Here is a 19,609-nt window from a genome sequence, read left to right as displayed (position 1 = left end):
AACAGGAAGCAAGCCCTCTGAGCCCTTTGACCACATCTTTCAAGCCTTATTTCTGAGAATAGAAAATTCTAAGCTCAATTTGAGTGTCACTATAAACTCCTCTCTGTGCCAGATGATTTTATGCACATATTTATATCCGAAGTACAAACAACTTAAAATGTTTACACTGAGTAGTAATGGAAATCATGTGTCAAATACAATGAGGGGAACAGAGTAGAGCTTTCTTCAGAACTAAAGCTTGAAGATATACAATATCATGGAAAATCTGGCTTACAAATAAGAATGCACTGTTTACCTATTCCATTTAATTATAGAGAACATGCATTTTTACCCTTTGCATACAATTTCTGAAGTCTGATTTTTTTGGGGGGTTCATTTTTTGCTCTGCAGTGTTGCCTGAAGCTATGGAAGGATCATAGCTCCTCAGTCTCAAAAACCATGGCCACACACATTCTTGTGATTTGTAATAATCCCCATTTCCCTTAAGATCTCACCCCCAGACAGAGACAGTGAAGGATTCTGCTACGAAGTCCGAAAGCAAAAGAGCAAAAACAGTAAAGAGAGCCTGCCTTAGATGTCCTCAGGGGCCTTCTGCATGTCAGCTTTCCTATTAGAGCACTGTAAAGACCAGGAAAACTACAAGGGCCAGGAATGGAATTCTGGCATCTTTCTACTGAGAGATAGTCCTCTGAATTTCTCACTAAGTACAAGCCTAAGGAGTCGGCCTCCCCTCAGCTTCTCATCACCAGTGATTCAGGGACAGCCATTCATAGAGCTCTGCAGAAGAAATGGCATACTAGCTCCACAGTCCTCAGTTTCTCTCCTCAACAGAATCCACCCTAGGGTTAATGCTTAAAGGGCCATGAAGATATCAAAAGGAGAACACAGTCATGGCTGCTGATTTGTTTGAAGTAACGTGTCTTAGATGGGTCAGTCATTAATTCATAGCTCTTAGGTGGGAGTCCAGCTCTTTTGTTTTAAGAGCCAAGATTCCCCTGCCCCTAGCCATGTTCACTCCATCATTCTCATGTGTCGCTTCTCCAGTGGTGCCAGGGAGGGACCATACTACTGGCCCTTACCAAGATGGGTTAGTGGCAGGATGGTACCTGCCACCTTACCAAGATGGGTTATTGGCAGAATGGTACTGGCTGACCTCAGGGCCTGCCCATCCCAGCTCCTGGCCTGCAGTGTTCTTTGGACTTAATGATGACTACACTGAGTACTCGCCTGGGGCCACTAGTTCTTTTTGTTTTAAAACTCAGAGAAGCTGATACTGCTCTACCTTCTCCTTTTGCTTCTTCTGTCACTTGGTAGAGAGACGGTCTTTGTCCTATCTCACTTAGGCAGCTCTGCTTGCTCCTCTCAGCTGCAGAAAAGAGTGTCCCAGTGCATTCTTTCTAAACTGACATTCGAATTTTCAAAGAGGTTGGCACTTCATAATCGGCAATTTTTATACATTCCTTTTCAATTTGATTCCAAAGATATACTAGCCAGGCCCGCTGTGAGTTCAGTTTCTCTCACTACCCCAACCAGCCCCGTAAAACTCAAAACATAAAGGCTGGGATTGCTATAAAGAAGCAAAAAAAATCTTGAAGGAAAAGCAAAAAGCAAAAAACAAAATAATTTGTAGAGTTGAATTAAAAAACAGATCCTCTCCTCAACAGTTTTCACCTTTTTATTGAAATTTCCCTTCCCCAATACACAGAACCAATTTTAAATAGAATCCTAGTTAAAGCTACAAGAACCAACCAACAACATATCTGTAATTTTGAACTTCCTTTAATTTAGAATCTTTGGCTGCTTAATATATTTTACATTGCACTCACATGTCCTGAGAAAAAATGGTGAGACATATGATTATTTATGTTATATAAAATGAGGATCTAAACATGTCTTACCTGTAAGTATGTTTCCAAGCCTTGTCGTCGCTGTTCCAAGACTTTGGGGACCCAGTTCCTAACATGTTTAGAAGGGATTTCTGGAGTTTTTATACATTTCTTAAGCTATAAAGACAGAATAGAAAAAGAAAAAGAAAAAAACCAGAGATGTCTGTTAATTATAGTGATATTATTTGGGGAAAAAAGGCCAATAAAAGAAAGTGAACTACTGCTATCTGCAATAAAAAATAGAGGAAAATATAATTACACTGCAATTTTGTCAAACAATTCTTTGTTTAGGTATCTTGACTGTTCAGTTTTCAGAATAATGGTTTTCTGTTTTGGTAGGTATTATTGTTGATATTTCAGATTGAAATCCTTTTTCCTGAAAAATTAAAAGCCTAGTAAATGAATAAAAACGAAAGTAAAGAAATTTAGTTACAAAAATCAATACAACAAAATTTTACTTGGATGAAGGACTTTGCTGATGATAAGTCTTTCTATATGTTTTTCATATAAAGAAATCAAAACAAAATGCAACTGTATATAAGTATTGTCCCTAGAAATGCCATTAACTAGACCACATCATTTGGAGAGAGAACTTAAAAACATAAAGGCCTAATCTTTTCAATGTTCCTAACAATTACTTTCCAACTCCATTTATGAAAACTGAATGATAGTTCTCAGCTAAGCCTTTTGGGACAGTAGTTTTAGGGGATAATATAAATAAATAAAAATTCTGTTGGAAGTTGCATTAGAGCTGTCTGTGGTAGGCAGAATAATCCTCCTTTCCCAAAAATAACCAAATCCTAATCCTGTGGATGTTACCTTATATGCCAAAAGGGACTTTGACGATTTGGTTAAATGCGTGGTCTTAAAATGGGAAGATTCTCCTGGATTATTGGGGTGGGCTCAATGTAATCACAAGGATCCTTATAAAAGGGAGGCAGCAGAATGAGTTGGAAAGAGACTTGGAGAAACAATGTCTCTGATTCTGACGATGGAGAAAGAGGCCACGAGCCAAGGTGACCTCTAGAAGCTGGAAAGAATGGATTCTGCCCTAGAGCCTCTAGAGGAAACGTCATCCTGCTGACACCTTGATTTTAGCCCAGTGAAACCCACTTCGGACTCCTCACATCAGCAAGTGTAAGACAATAAATTTATATTGTTTTACACCACTACATTTATGGTAATTTGTTATAGCAGCAATAGGAAACTAATACACTGCCTCTTTAAGTGGAACGTGCTTAATTGCTAATTAAAAACTTGAAAAAAACCTACCAACGTTACTCCTTTACTTCACATGCACAGAAACAGCATAGTAATGAATAAGAAAATTCATACAATTAAACCTGGGCAGCTAAACTATAGTAAAAAATTCTTTCCATATGTAAGAGTATATTCACCCTTAACCATTCTAGGCTGAAATTTGTTGTACATCACGAAGAAGGGGCCCATGTACTGGCTAGAGCAGAGTGGCCACCTTTGCCTCTGAGGTAGAAGTCTCGCACTGAGAATGGTAAAGCAGCAAGAGCCTGGGTCCCTGATGATCATGAAACTGCCACACCAGCACCAGACATTTATGAAGGGAGGGACCAAGTTGTATCTGTTAATGTCACCATTATTTTGGTTTTAGAGTCACTTACAGCCAAATCTAATCCCACATGAATAAGGGATGTGGCTAGCACTGCTAGCTGCTTAGCCAATATTCATTCCCTCCTTCTTTTTTGGGGGGAAAAAAAATCAACGTCATTCAGAGGGCTAACATGCTGAGCTATAAATTGGTTTTCCAGGCTCCCTTTTAATTAGGGTGACCATGTGACAGAGTTACCAATATGTGTACATGTCTACTGGGGTAGGGCTCTTGTTTTCCTAACAAAAAGCAACAGGCTCTTCTTGCCAGAAAATGCAGAAGCCATGCCTGGAAGGGGAGGAGCTATGTTGTCACCAGAAGTGTGAAAGTCACATGCTAACATGAGGACATTGAAGCAGGGAGACACGAGAAGCCCGGAACATGAATGTTGTGAGATGCCTGCATCACCTGGACTGCCTGTTTTTAGTTTTCCTGTAATGTGAGAATAAAAAATATCTTAAGAAATCTAATGAAGTTTCTATTATATGCAATCAAAGACATTCCTAATATAAAGGAATCACTTGTTCTATTTTAAGTCAGAGATGCTCAATAGGCATCCAAGTAGAGATGCTGGGTAGGTAGTTGGGTACGAGCCTGTAAATGTGGGGGTCAGAATATATAGGTAATTAGAGTTGTGGAACTAGAGGAGATGACATTAGGAGTTAGGTACAGATAGAGAAAAAGGGCTGTGGGGGACAGAATCCTAAAATGGTCCCCTGGTGTAAACGCCTTGCATGATCCCCTCCTCTTGAGCATGAGTGGGACCTGTGACTATGTCAGGACAGTCACTCCATGATTACATTGTGTATTGTATGACGGTCCTAGCAGACTGCTGGCTTTCAAGTAAGGTGCCATGTGATGAGAGAGCCACATGGCTAGGACCTGAGGGTGGTCTTTAGGAGCTGAGGGCTGCCTCTGGTGTTCAGCCAGCAAGAAAAAAAAGGGACCTCAGTTCTGCAACTGCAAGCCACTGAATTCTGCCTGAATGAGCTTGGAAGAGGGCCCCGAGCCTCAGGTGAGATGGAGCAGCAGGGAGGAGAAGCAGGGCAATCACTGGGGGAAGAGGGGGAGTAGGTTCCATCAGGAAAGTGTTTCAAGAGGACAGGCATGATCAGGCTGTGCCAGATGATGGGAAGTCAATAACGCGGGGTACAGAGAGAAGGACAGTGGGGAAGTAGCAGCTCCTCTTCTAAGGAGTGCTACTAAAAGAGAAGGAAAGAGTACAATGGGATGAGCACAGGAGGGACGCATGGGGCCGAAGGCAGGCTTTATTTTGTGAAACAGAAACTACTGTGATAGGTTCATATAGTGATGAGACTGATTCAGTATTGAGGGGGAAACTGATAATGCAAGGGAGAGAGAAGGAGGGGGATTTATAATTGCTTGCAGGGGAATAAATACATATTTAATCTCTATACGGTCTGAGGCATTTCTCCGTAAGAACAAGGCCAAAATGCTAAATTATTCTGTGGTAATAAGCTTAAGTTTCACTTTAAACATAAAGAAACTTCCTTTTAAACTATTGAATCACAACATATATTTCAGAATAGAAAATCAACTCTATTATATGTCTCTCCTTTTAAAAAAAATTTTGAAGATCTAGCGCTGAAAATATTTTTCCTTTTTTATTTATGTCAGGAGTACTGAGGAAGCGGATGATCATAGCTGTTGGGATCCGTGACAGCATTTGTAGGTGAGTAATGAATTGCCTTAGATGAGAGACAAACCCGAGACAATATGTTTCCAGTAGGGCTCAGCTGCTTACAAGATAAATACTCCTCTGCCACTTCATCCGATGATTAACGGTCCTGGCCCTGCTGTGTCCAGGCAAACTGCCTGTCTGATCCATGCAGATAAGTACCAGATTCCACGATACCACAAACACAGTCTCCTTTTCCTGGTGTGACCACTCCCTTTTCCTTTTTTATACTGCTAGAAGAATTTACACAGAACTTACTCCACACAGACCTACCACTGCATACGTTGGTTATAGCAACCATTTTCCACAAAGAAGCAGAAATACTTTTCCCAAGTACATGAATAAAAAGAATGAAGAAGAAAAGAAAAGTTAAAGAAGCGGGAAACATTTGGGGATAAAATCCCATCTTTCCCCCTGTATTGCCACCGTTACTTCCTCAGGGTTCCTTTTGGAGAGAATGTACAGGGTGCTGTGCTACTGGTTTGACCCCACATGGCAGGTTTTTGGTTCTTTATTGTCTACTTCACGGAATTAAACACAGGAGAATGAAGTCTTTTATTCAAGCCAAAGGTAGTCAATAATAAAAAATGAAGATAGTTAATTTAAAAAGGAACCAGCACCATATTTCACTGAAACCTTTGTGAATAAAAGGATGGGCTGTGACTGACAGAAAGCAGCTGGGAAGGCATGAAAATAAAATGTGCTTAGCAGTTTGCCATGCTGAAAAGGTTTTTCTGCCCATACATGCAATTTTTGGCCTAGGGAGGTAAAGCTCTTTTCAGGAACCACCATTTAAAATAGTAAAGTATTTGGCCATAGTGGGGTGTGGGCAGGTGTAGCCAAGGCACACGGGAAAGCACTCATAAGCCTGAAGGCTCACCCTGTCACAGGAGCCTGTGCCTGGGCCCTAAAAAGGCTAGGATGGGGTTTTGTTTTTGTTTTGGTGTAGTCATGGTGTTCTTCCCACCTAGTACTAGCAGAGGAGCTACAAAGGTATCAGGGCAAGCAGAATCCGGGGTTAACAGAGAATGCAAGCTCCCACAGTAGAAACTGATCCTCTAGTAATTCATAAATATACATGTTCTCCAAATACACCATTTGCCAAATACTTATTTAATACCTAATATGTGCCCAAGACTCTACTAGACACTCTAACAGTGTGAAAGATATGAAAGATAGGACATGGTCCCTACTTTTAAAAAAGTGCCTTCTAATTAGATAAAATTTAGGGATAACAGTTTTATCTCATATGTTTCCAAAATTTAAGCAGAAATCTCTATTCTAAATGGACAGGAGTTCTAAGAACAAAAAGATTAGGGAAGAAAGGGAGCTAACATGGAAAAAGGAGAACTTGAAATGTCTTGGTTTGAATAGATCAGAACACAGAGGAAAAGACATTCAGCATGGCAAAGACAGGTGGGTAGCCATTTTTACCTCATATAATGAGGTAATGGGAGATACTGGCTCAGCTGTCACTGAAGGGCTCTTAGGAGGAGTGAAAAATAAAGTTGGCCAGTAAAGGGGTTAGTAGTAGACAGAATAATGGTTCCCTCAAATATGCCCAAGTCCTAATCCCCAGAATCTGTGAATGTATGCACTTCCATGGGAAAGGGGGCTTTGCAGATGTGATTAAATTAAGGATTTTGAAAAGGGGGGATTATCCTGGATTATCTGTGTGGGCTCAGTGTTATAACGAGAGGGAAGGACAAGGAAAAGGGGATTGAGTTTGTGGTGTCATAGAATCTGGTACGTATCTGCATGAATCAGAAAGGCTGTTTACACAAGGTGTCGAGTCAGAGGAGAGGTGATGGCAGGAGACGTTATGATGGACACAAGCTGAAGTGGAGTGACTGCTGGCTTTGAAGATGAAAGAGGCCACGAGACGAGGAATGTTGGAAAAGGAAAGGAAACAGATTTTGTTCTAGAACCCACAGAAGATTCAGCTACAGTCAGGTAATAAATTTTAAGGCTGGATGTAGTGGCTCACGCCTGTAATCCCAACACTTTGGGAGGCCAAGGCAGGCGGATGACCTGAGGTCAGCAGTTCGAGACCAACCTGTCCAACATGGTGAAACCCTGTCTCTACTAAAAATACAAAAAAAAAAATCCGAGCGTGGTGGTACATGCCTGTAATCTTAGCTACTTGGGAGGCTGGGGAGGAAGAATCATTTGAACCTGGGAGACGGAGGTTGCAGTGAGCTTAGATCGCGCCACTGCACTCCAGCCTGGGTGACAAAGTGAGACTCTGTCTCAAATAATAATAATAAATAAATTTTAAGCCACTGTATTTTTGGTGATTTGTTACAGCAGCAATAGGAAACTCATACAAGGTTTAAGATTATTGGCCTTGAGGGTCAATGTCTGTGATGTGATGGACAACAGAGACCCGTTTCAGTGTATTTGAGTAAGAGAATGAAGATAAAAATGGTGTTTTAGGAAAACTGGTCTGCAGCAGAGAATGGATAAGGATCTGAAATGGTTAAAGTAATACTGATATAAAGTAGTAATACTCTGGACTGGGATGATAGGAATAGAAAATGAAAAATTAGTCTGGGTGCGGTGGCTCATGCCTGTAACTCTAGCACTTTGGGAGGCAGAGGTGGGTGGATCACCTGAGGTCAGGAGTTCGAAACCAGCCTGGCCAACATGGCGAAACACTTTCTCTACTAAAAATACAAAAATTAGCCAGGCATGGTGGCAGATGCCTGTAATCCCAGCTACTCGGGAGGCTGAGGCAGGAGAATTGCTTGAACCTGGGAGGTGGAGGTTGTGGTGAGCTGAGACTGACTGAGCCACTTCATTCCAGCCTGGGCAAAAGGCGAGACTCTGTCTCAAAAAAAAGAAAATGAAAATGAAAAATTAAGTAGTGTGTATTATAAGAATTTGGAAGATAATGCAAGGTAACAGAAAAGTAGGAACACACTTGAAGGTTTAAAACCTTGAGATGTGTGGTTCTAAGCTTTGTAACTTCAGTGTGTGTGATGGAGGTAGGTTAGAAAGAGTTGTGTCTAAGTGACAATCACACTATAGGAATTCTCAAACTTCAACAGGCATTAATCATCTGGGGTACTGCAGATTATTGGGCTCCATCACAAAGACTGTAATTCACTACATCTAGGGTGTTGCCCAGCAATTTGCCCATAGATAATTCAAAGTTCACATTTTGAAAAATACCAATCTAGAAAACCTAAAAGAAAATGGAATCAAATACTCATCATAGCTCAAGAAGAAATGACTAATTTTAAGATAGATCTGAAAGGGTAAAAACAGACACATCAGTAAACATAAAAATTTAAAACTTGCATACATTTAGAATAAATGTCACAACCAAAATTAAAAGGCCCTTGTTAAAAAATGCTTTCAGCAAATGGCTAATATTGTATTAATAGGCCACCCAAACTAATAAGCAAAAACAACCGAGACACTAGCAGATAAATGAGAAAGCACATAAATAGATAATTCTATTGAAAGAGCAGCTACAACTCCTAAACAAACCTAAGAAACACCTATTAAAACAAGGCAACATACATGCTTGCTAATAAACAAATCTAATTTTTGGAGGGGTAATATAGTTAAATATTTCAAGAGAATTAAGTAACAACAGATTTAACTACATTTAAAGGGAAAATATTTTATGTTAAACTCTAACATTCAAAGCATGTCACAAGATTCAAATATGGAAATTGAGGGTACCAAAACTGCAATAAAAAGGTAAGGTTGCATGATGTGGCAGCAGCAGTCAGTCAAGCCTGAGTACTCTGATTAAATTTTTTACTCATTTCAACCCTTCTTAGCACACAATCTTACAGTCAAAATTACAGATTTATGTTTATTTTTATACCCCATCGTTATTTGTATTTCATTGCCTTTTAGAGTTACCTTTTTGCCAAATCTAATACAATCACAAGGGGGCAAGTAAAGGAGACTTCTAGCAGCTGCTATCCCCTTGATAATACATAAAATTAGACAGTGTATCCCAACTAAAACTCTGCTCCACAAAGCTATCTTTATCTCTATGTCCCTGTAAAGTTGTCTCAAATATTTTAACAAGGCTGCCAACAATATTCAAAATTGAGAGATTTGCGAATTTCTATTCTATTAATGCTAGTAGACCTCATTATATAATTATAAGAATAGGTAAAATTATTAATAGAACTGCAGAAACTGAGAGAAGAGAGAATCCTGGAAAATCTAGGATTTTTTTTGACCATGAAATGCTAAGAACTGTCCATACTCAGTGGGCAGAGGGTCCTCCTCTGCAGAAGAAAATAAACTCTATTAGAGCAGAGAACAGGGTGAACAAGCCTCTCCTCCAGAAGCACGGGCAGCCTCGTGCTCTGGGCAGGCCTAATTGGCAGTCACCCAGCTGTGCCTGGTGTGGAGCTGGTCCCTGAGCATCTGGAGAGTACAGCTGGACTGTGCTAGGGTCATGGAGTCCTAGGTGCTGACTTGGGAGGTTAGCAAGGGGCCTGCATGTGACAGGCTGCCTCCTCTAGACTGGTCAACAGAGGCTGGGCAAGGCAGGAGGTGCTGGTTTTAATCCCACAGTAGGGACTTATTTCATCAGGTACTCAGAAGAAACCTCACTAGGATCTGTTTCCTCCCAAAACACACAAACAAAAACACACTTCCCTGGGAAGGAAGTGAGCCCCAGACTCCAGGTTTGTTTCTCTTTGGAGCACCCTGGGGTTGGTGCTTTTGTAAAGTCACTGGCAACACCTGGTTTAAATCTGTGTTCACCTGTACTGTTTATTTTCCAAGTCAACCTGGATTGAACAAAGTGCTAACCAGAGAACTAGATGTGGATTATCCCTTGCCATCCTAACAGAAAAGTGTACTGATAACTTAGAGCTCCCCTTTAAAAGAAAAGACAAGGAAACAGTCTCACTAATCTCTCACTAATATCCTGTTAACGTTTATAAGTTTATACTGTTAATGGGATTTTTCTGGGCAATTTCATGAGGTATTTGTAGATATTAAAATAACTTCAGCATGCCAATAATAATTTATAATCTAGAAAAAATTAAATTTAGGTAGAAAATAAAGAAGCATTTACTCTTCTATGCTTTAATAACCATTTCTCCCCAAAGCTCTTTCTTTTGCCTTTCTGTTTCGTTTATCTAAGACTTTTAAAGAAGCGTATCCTAGTGCTGAAACATCAGTTTTGTAAAGTGGCCCTTTACAATTCAAAAAAAGGCTAAGAGCCTCTTTTAACTTGTGTTCCCCAGTCTTTGAATACACAAGTACATGTATATGTACTTTGAATACACAAGTACATGTATATGATCTTTTCCAGGTACATGTAAATATAAGTTGACTTTAATAAGTTTCTTCCTGTAAGATACTCATTTGCTTTTTCTCCCTTGTCTGTAAGGAACATTAAGTGCATTTCATGGATAAAACAGGGTCTGGGTCTTATTCTTTCTGAACCTGTAACATTGAATGCAACATACTGCAAACAGCTTGCAGCCTGAGATTTTTACATGCAAACGATTGTAACAGAAAATCTACCTATTCAGAAAGCATACCTTTAAGGAACTGAATAATTTATTCCAAAAAGAAATTTACTTCATGATAAAAGAAAATGTATATACATACACAAGAAATATCAGTGCTCTTAGAACCACAGAAAGGACTGTTAACATTATACCATCTGCCACACAGAGAAAAGAGAAAAAAACAAAAAACAAGTTACCTTTTTGTGCAAAGCATGAAATTCGCTGTATCTCTTTTCAACAAAATGTTTTCTTCCATTCATTAGCACTTCTATCTTAAACACCTGAGGAAAAAATTTAAAAGATTAATTGTATTAGTTCAAAACCCTCGATTGTCTGATGTGGTAAGTTTGTGACCATGATATATTTCATCCCTTTAATTACAGTAGCTGATCCCCCAAAACCCAGAAGGCTCAGGAGACCCTGGCCCAACAGCACTGATTAATGAGCACTCGAACCAAAGGCTCACTAACAAAGTGTGACATTCTCCAAAAACCTGTCTAAAAACAAGGGAAACTTAAATGCATTTTAAAAAACTACCTAATTTTTTAATAAAATCATATTTCTTGCTTAAAATGATTTCACCAAGTGAATATGATAGCATTGAAACAATACTCTTTACCAGAGTATTGCAAGAGGAATACTCTGGTAAAAAGCTCAGGCATGTGGCATTCCATTATGGGCATTTCAACGTAGGCAGTACTGTGTCGTCTATAAGACAATCATGCAAACAGCAGTGCATTTTAGGTTAATTTCTTTCTAACCTGCATATTCATCTCTAGTCTCAGCTGGGCTTATTCTGCTGTTTGCAAAACAGGCAAAATGTAGTAAAGGATCATTTTCCCTGCATGATACAAGTGACAGCTTGTGCTCCTAGCTCCACAAGGTTGAAAGGCCAGATGAAAAGGCTCTCTGGGTGCACTAATTAGTAGGCACTAACATGACATTTTCTTGATTCTTGGGTCAGTGGGTCAAGACTGGAAACAAGGGATGAGAAATATTGTGAAATGCTCATGAAAATACAATGTTAAGGTTGGATGGGGAGGGATGGTTGGCAGGATCTAAAAAGGAGCTCTGTCATTCCAAAAGTTTATATTTGACTCGTGTTTTGCTACGTGAGAGTTTATAAACACTAAGATGAAGGAATATTGTTTAATTACTTAATAAGCCTAATTTTCTATTTCAATCACCCTTCTGAAAAAAATACAAAACTGTAGACATCACATGACACTAAAAAGTATTAAAAGCATGCTTACTTTTAGTCTAAAAATAAAAACTACTTAAATTTGGCATATGAGATACAAGGTCGCACATCTTCATTATGAAAATAGATTGCTATGGCTCTATATTTGTGTCTTATATGTAAGTATGACTATTTTAGAAATCCAGAAATTATGTCATTAAACTTAAAATCTGTTTGCATTTTTGTGCTTCTCTGAATCAGAAAAAAACCTGCTGCTGCATGACTCAGTTTAAGAAACCTCTTTTTATTAAGTGGTAAATTTTTAATAATTTAATCAATATTTTATATTTTGTTTTTCAAGAAATACCCCTGAATAAATACTTTCCTTTGGTGAACTAGTAGAAATATTTTCTTCTAAAACCATACGCATATGCTTCAAACTCTCAGATATTCTTAGATTTTTTTTAGGAAAAAAAATCTGTTTATTAATTCACCAGAGAAAATTATTCTTCTTCAAAGGCCTTGCCAGAAATAGAATCAGGAAAACACCTCGAGAAAACAAACAAGAGAAGCACAGCTTTAACTTGAGGGCTTGGTTAATAGGCTACAGAGCCCCTTTTTTACTATCAGGACCCAGATTGAAATCAGGACAATATGTAGCAATGAAAGTAGTTTCCATCTGCTGAGCTTTATGAAATAAATGAGGTTATGTTCTGGGTCTTATTGCTTGAGGCTTTATCACAAAACCACCACCTTAATTGGCAGATTACCTACAGAATCTATAAAACAGGGAGAAGGTTGAAAACTCAGCAAGGCTCTACCTACTTGCTCACCCCTCAAAGTGCCCCCCCTTGAAGGCCAGGGTAAGACAAATTACACAATGGCTGCTTCATGGAATGTCATCTCTTCTACTGACCAGATGGTTCCATTACCAAGTTCCACAGTTACTCTTCACAAGCACTAAATTCACAATGAAGGGTGGGGGAGGGTGGATGTACACACACCCACAGGAAAGTTTGTGATAAACTTTAATTCTTCTATTTTATAATGTTACAGTTGAAAAAACACACAATATGCCTAATACTATCAAGACTTTCTTTTAAATTCTGGGAAAACATCTTGGAAAGGAAGTTGTTCATCAGGATTTTCATGACAAAGTGAATCAAGAAATGGAGTCAATTTAATAAATCCGGCCAGGCGCGATGGCTCACACCTGTAATCCCAGCACTTTGGGAGGCCGAGGCAGGTGGATCATGAGGTCAGGAGTTTGAGACCAGCGTGGCCAAAATGGTGAAACCCCATTTCTACTAAAAATACAAAAATTAGCTGGGCGTAGTGGTGTGCGCGTGTAGACCCAGCTGCTTGGGAGGCTGAGGCACGAGAATCGCTTGAACCTAGGAGGCAGAGGTTGCAGTGAGCCAAGATCGTGCCACTGAACTCTAGCCTGGGCAACAGAGCGAGACTCTGTTTCCAAAAAAAAAAAAAAATTTAATAAATCCTATTTTCCTGAATACCATGCCAGGTCATTTGTGTAAAGTCTTTCCAATTTTCCTACATATGTTGTCCCTGCTGCCTGGAAATCTCTTTTCTTGGTTGGCTCTGCTGGCAAACTCCTAGTAGTGATTAGGCACCTCGTGAGGTGGCGGCCTCCAGGACGGCGCTGGGAAAGCACTCAGCACAGAATCCACCATTCACCTGTTTATTTATTCAACAGATATTTACTGACGGCCTGCGAGCCAGGGAGCCCAGGAGTTGTTCTAGACTCTGGGATTCAGCACTGAACAAGACAGACAAGAGGTCAGCCTTTATGGGGGCTGAGGCAGGCGGATCACCTGAGGTCAGGAGTTCAAGACAAGCCTGGCCAATATGATGAAACTCTGTCTCTACTAAAAATACAAAAATTAGCTGGGTGTGGTGGTGCGCACCTGTAATCTCAGCTACTTGGGAGGCTGAGGCAGGAGAATCGCTTGAACCCAGGAGGTGGAGGTTGTGGTGAGCAGAGATCGTGAAAAAAAAAAAGAAAAAAAAGAGTTGAATGTGTTGCCTCTGGAATTTCAGACTGGCTGTGGGTGGACAAGGACTGTTTTCACTCCTATTGAAAAACAAACAAACAAACAACAAAAAAAACCCCACACACTTTAAGGTGAAAACCAAGGTCTCTTCTGGCCAAGATAGAGTAACAGGAAGGAGATGTAGCCTCCCACTTGAACCTGGGCAAATTAAATAAGTGCACAAAATATGTGGAAAAAATGGCTCTCAAGACATTGGACATCAGGAAATGAAGGAAAGTGAGAGACAGGAAACAAACAAGGCCAGACCTACTATTACCTCAGCTTGCTGCCCAGAGAGAAGCTATGCAGGCCCAGGGAAGGGGACCCCGCCCAGGCAGAGCCCTGTGGTCCCCTGAGTTTAAGGAAAGGGAGCTGGGAGTATGGAGAACAGGGAGCTGCACCCTGGGAGAACGCCTGCAGCTGAGGAGGCCTCCCTCAAGTATTCAGGTGAAAACCAATCGGCACGTGAGACTGGGTAAACTACCTAAGGTGTGAGGAGGGCTCAGAGCTCACATGCAACTGGCAATGGTGCCTGTGTCCAAAAGCTGGGGCAGAAAACTTCATAATTCACGAGGCATTAGTTACAGTATTCTGAAGGTTCTTGACTCAGAAGCAGGGAAAATGAACTAGATTAAAAGCTGTTTTAGTCCAGTTTAACAACACTTCAAAGCCAGGTCTGAAGAGATCAAATTGTTACCGAGTAATTTAACCACATGCCAGAACAAAGCTCAAGAATATTTTTAGGACTATAAAAATATCTGGAACCCAACAAGGTAAAATTAACAAAAGATAAATTACCAAAAATGTTGCCAGATTTCACCCCTCGAATGTACTAAGTTACACTGTTATGAATAGGAATGTCTGGCCCATCCTTGTCAACATAGTCCTACTTCGGCCAATCTGGTGCATAAAATGAGAATTTTATTTTATTATTATTATTTTTTTGAGACAGAGTCTTGCTCTGTCGCCCCCACTGGAGCGCAGTGGCACAATCTTGGCTCACTGCAAGCTCCGCCCCCCGGGTTCACACCATTCTCCTGCCTCAGCCTCCCGCGCAGCTGGGACTACAGGTGCCCGCCACCACGCCCGGCTTATTTTTTTTGTATTTTTAGTAGAGATGGGGATTCACCGGTGGTCTCTATCTCCTGACCTTGTGATCCGCCTGCCTAGGCCTCCCCAGGTGCTGGGATTACAGGTGTGAGCCACCGCACCTGGCTAAAATGAGAATTAATTGGGCATATTTTGACAAGTATGTATGGGGGCATAAGTTTCCATTCCAACTATCTCACATAAAATTACATATAAGCCTGACCTACCTGTTTATTTTTATTTTATTTATTTATTTAGCTATGTTGCTGAAGCTGGACTCAAACTCCTGGGCTCAAATGATCTTCCCATCTCAGCCTCCCGAGTAGGTGGGATTAGAGGCCCATGCCACTGTGCCTGGCTCTGACTTGCCTGTTTAGTTTTCTATTCCTAGAGACATCTTTCCTCAGAGTTTTCCAGAAATCCCCTCTGTATAAAGTAAGGGAAGCTGCATGTAATTAAATAAATGTATTAAGGATTCCATTCAGGTTTGCATAACAAAACAAAAATCATTCTGTTCATTTGACTAAATTTTTGCCACAGTTCTAGAAACATTATTAAGTCAATAGAATTCAAATTGAAAAGGAAAACAAATGCCATTACTTTAAAGAGAAGAATCTGATCCCCAAGTGTGGTTTTTATTACATGTCAGAGCCAACTTTTTTTCTTTTGTGGTAATATCTCTGAAATTATACTAGAAGCCAAGGATAAAATAGTTCAAAATGTGGGTTTATACCCCAATTTTCAGGAATATATCTAATAAATAAAATAAACTTAAGCTAAGGAAGGACTTAACTTATATTTCAGGTTGAATGGTCTCTCTCTTTCAGAAGCTCATACATTACAAAGTGATCACTTCTAAAGCAAAAAAAAAAAAAAAGAGAAAAAGGAAAAAAGAAAAGTATTCTCTATAACAGATGAAAAGTATCTAATAAATAATTCAAGTGCTTGCCAAATACAGACGGGGGTTCTATATACAAATAAAGATTTAAGCCCAAGGTTCCAAGTAGTTTAGGTCAGTGTATCGTTATGCTGGGAATCTGAAATATACTTGAAGGACAACTATCTGCTTAGAATATGACTTTTCATAAATATATATATATATACATGCATATATATGTATATTTAATACTTGTTCATCAGAACAAGATGCACCAAATATTAAAGCCAGGCTTGAAATCAACATTCTCCTACTTTAGTAGGAATAAACATTCAAGATAATAAAATAAAGAAGGTTGTTGTTATTCCACTATAAAAAGCTGAATCTCTAAAAGCGCCATTTCTTGTGTGCCTATTGTCAGGTGCTCAGCAGGGTATTAATTCAGGTACTTAGCAAGGTATTAATTCACAACACATACAGTTTTTATGAGGGTACAAAAATAAGAAAACATCTAATTGTAAAGAATTATTAAGATATTCGATTTCTAAGTACATTTATATTTTTAAAAACTAGCACAAAAATTTGATTTGTTCCTACTCTGAGCCTTAAGTCATGTTTCCTCTATTTTAAGATGCCACATTGATAAAGCAAGAGAAATTACTAATTTAATCATACTATTTTGGGTAGGGGAGAAGTGTTTTTCTCATATTTCAAAAATATCTACATTTCAGAAATTTTAAAAAGTTTTTAAGAAAAACACATACTGCTACAAACCAACCACTACTTCAAAAAACAATTCTCTAAATATAGTAAGCCCTCACTTAATGTTGCTGATAGAGGTTTTTGGAAACTGGGACTTGAAGCACATATAACAAAATCAATTTTTTTCCTCATCAACTTTTTAACAAAACGACATGATTCAAGGACCTGCTGTATGTCATTTTACTTCAAGTTGCAGTTTCCAAGAACCTATTTATTGATATTAGGTTAAGAACTTACCATAACTGCCGCAAGAAAATACCTATGTAAGAGTTGGACATGATTAAATGTATGGGTGTGTGTATTGATATGATTCTGCTTTTGAAAGAAAATTCATGATACCAAAAAGAACATCAGGAAGATCATGGATGAAAGAGAATAAATATCCAATCTACAATGAGAAGAATCCCTGATGAAAGAACAAAAAAATTAGAGCAAGAGCAAAAATCAAAGACAATAAGAAATCCAACTTTCTTAAGCTGGAAAGATCAAAAGGGTTTATATATCCCAGGGAAAAACAAGACAAGGATGTCCACACCTACCCACCCTATAATTTATTTTTAATTACAAGCATAACCAAAAACTACTTCTAATATACAGAAGCAAAAAGCAGAAACAAAGATCAGGATGACCCTAAACTTTTTCTCTGACATGCTAATTGCCAGAAAAAGTAGAGCAATGCCTGTGGAGTTCTATCAGAATATTATTTTAATAGTCATCTAAATTATTATTCATGTATAAAGACAACAAAAAGTCAATCTCAGTTTGCGGGAAAACTCAAAAAACAAATAACCCAAACATCTTTTCTGAAAAACTTACTGAAGGTGTAGAACTGCCAGTGGAAAGACAGATCAAAAGCAAGAGGCTGCTAGTCAAGAAAAGGCTGACAAAGTGCCCAGCAGGAAGCACACAAGGACTTCTAGACCACTTGGAGGCATCTTCCCACAGGCTGCTCTGTTGCTCTCCTCTCTAGAAAGATTTGTGGTCAAAGGTGCTTGGCACACAGAGAAACAAAGAAATCCATAGAAAACCTGTTCAAAATTTTGGCTCCAAATGTCTTCAAAGTTTGATAGTGCATGAGCTTTAATGCAGAATTCCATGTCTAGTCAAATCTTCCACCAAGGGCAAGGGAAAATGTTATTTTCAGACACGCAGGAGCACAAATGGTTTATTATGTACACATTCAGGAACCTTCTTTGAATATTAAAAAAAAGAAAAAAAAAAAGGAATTCACAAAAGAAGCCAAGACTGTGGACCTAATCTAGAAACAAAGTAGAGAAAAAAAACCTAAAATGTAGCTTTGCGGTCTTAAAAGTGTTCAAATTAGAATAAGAGCCAGAGAGCTCCAAGAAGAATGCCTTCGTGGAAAAAAAAAAGATATGATTAATACCTATTATAATTTATAAGGTTTTAGTGATAGTGTCAAAGCATTTGTCTTTCTCTGTCAAGAAAAAAAGGTACTTGAATTTTTCAAGATAAACAAACAAAACTATATACAATGTAAAGGTGCAAATACAAAGCCGACCAAATGTAATATGATTTGGTGCAGTTTACAGAATAATAAGAAAAGAACGTCCATTTGGCATAACACTTGAAATATTTCCCACTGAGCAGTACAGACTTAGTAATTTATAAGGCAACGTTGTCTCTAAAAAAAAAAAAAAAAGAAAAAAAGGCTATTGGAGCTATACTCAATATAAAATGCTTCTTTTTCCCCTCAAATGAATATGCCTTGGAACAGTTTTTTAATGAGAGGACAGGATTTGCTCTCAGGGACCTGGGAAGCTTTTCCTAAAGAGCTGATGCTTCAGACTACAGGAAAAGCAGGCAAAGAGGAGGGACAAGCACTGTGGGCAGAGCATGTGCAAAAGCCCTGAAGCAGCAGGTGAGAGGCTGGAAGCAGCTGACTGTGGTACAGCCAGGCAGTGAAGAGACACCTCTGAAGGAGGCTGGAGAGGGAGCAAAAGGCTAACTCCACTCATCTTCTCTGCAAGTATTAATGGTCTACCACGTGCCAGGTTCAGAGCTAGTCACTGGAGATGTAACAATGAACACAGACAAAAACCCCTAACAGACCTTACTTACATTTTAATGAGGGTGGAGGGTGAGACAAAGACAATCACACAAATTAACAGATATTAGTGTCACAGAGAAAAATAAATCAGGGTAATAGGACAGAGAGGGCCTGGATGAATATATGGCTATAATTTTGGGTGAGGTCTTGATGGTAAAATACTTGAGCAAGAATAGAAAACCATACAAGGTCTCTGCTCAAGTATTATTTTACCATCAAGACCTCACCCAAATTATAGCCATATACTCATCACTTATCTCACAGTACTACAGATCAGAAGTCCAATGGGCTTGGTTGGTTTATCTGTTCAAGTCTCATGGGCTAAAATCAAGGTACTGGCAGGGGTGTGTGACTGCAGAGGTTCTAGGTGATAACAGGTTCCTGCAATAGGATCCCTGAAGTTGTGAGACAGAGGCCCCCACCTTTTTGCTGGCTGTTTCCAGCTCCTAGAAGCCACCTACATTCCTGGAATCATGAGCCCCTTTCTCCATCTTCAAAGCCTGCAACAGTAGCTCACGCCCCTCCCTTGTCATATTTCTCTAACCTACTCTTCTGCTTTCCCCTTCCACTTATAAGGACTCATGTGATTCCACTTGGCTCACCCAGGTAAGCCAGGAAAATCTCCCTTATCTCAAGGTCCTTAACTTTAAACTCTTCTACCAAGTCCCTTCTGCATGTATGGTAACATATTCAGAGGTTCTGGGGATTATGGTGTGGACATTGTTGAAGATCCATTATTTCATTCACTACAGACCTGAATGACAGGATGGAGTGAGTCCTCAGTCTCCCTGGGATGGGAGGAGGTTGGTCCAGGAAGATGGAAGAGTGAATAGTCACAGATTCTAATTTAACTTTCAGCATTACCATTGTGT

At 39.4% G+C, this 19,609-nt stretch overlaps 1 protein-coding gene across 1 annotated transcript in view; it reads right to left on the bottom strand.

Moving 5' to 3' along the window:
- SNX24 (sorting nexin 24) overlaps positions 1-19,609 on the bottom strand; it is a 172,467-nt gene that overhangs the window by 66,620 nt on the left and 86,238 nt on the right. Inside the window, exons 2-3 of the mRNA XM_054488348.2 lie at positions 10,905-10,988; positions 1,899-2,003 (exon numbers count right to left, since the gene is read on the bottom strand). Coding sequence (XP_054344323.1) covers positions 1,899-2,003; positions 10,905-10,988 — 189 coding nt within the window. The remainder of the gene's footprint in view (positions 1-1,898; positions 2,004-10,904; positions 10,989-19,609) is intronic.

This window comes from Pongo pygmaeus, chromosome 4 (genome assembly GCF_028885625.2).
Source record: "Pongo pygmaeus isolate AG05252 chromosome 4, NHGRI_mPonPyg2-v2.0_pri, whole genome shotgun sequence".
NCBI lineage: Eukaryota > Metazoa > Chordata > Mammalia > Primates > Hominidae > Pongo > Pongo pygmaeus.
Note: the sequence above shows the minus strand (reverse complement) of the source record. Positions and strands in the feature narration are given on the sequence as shown.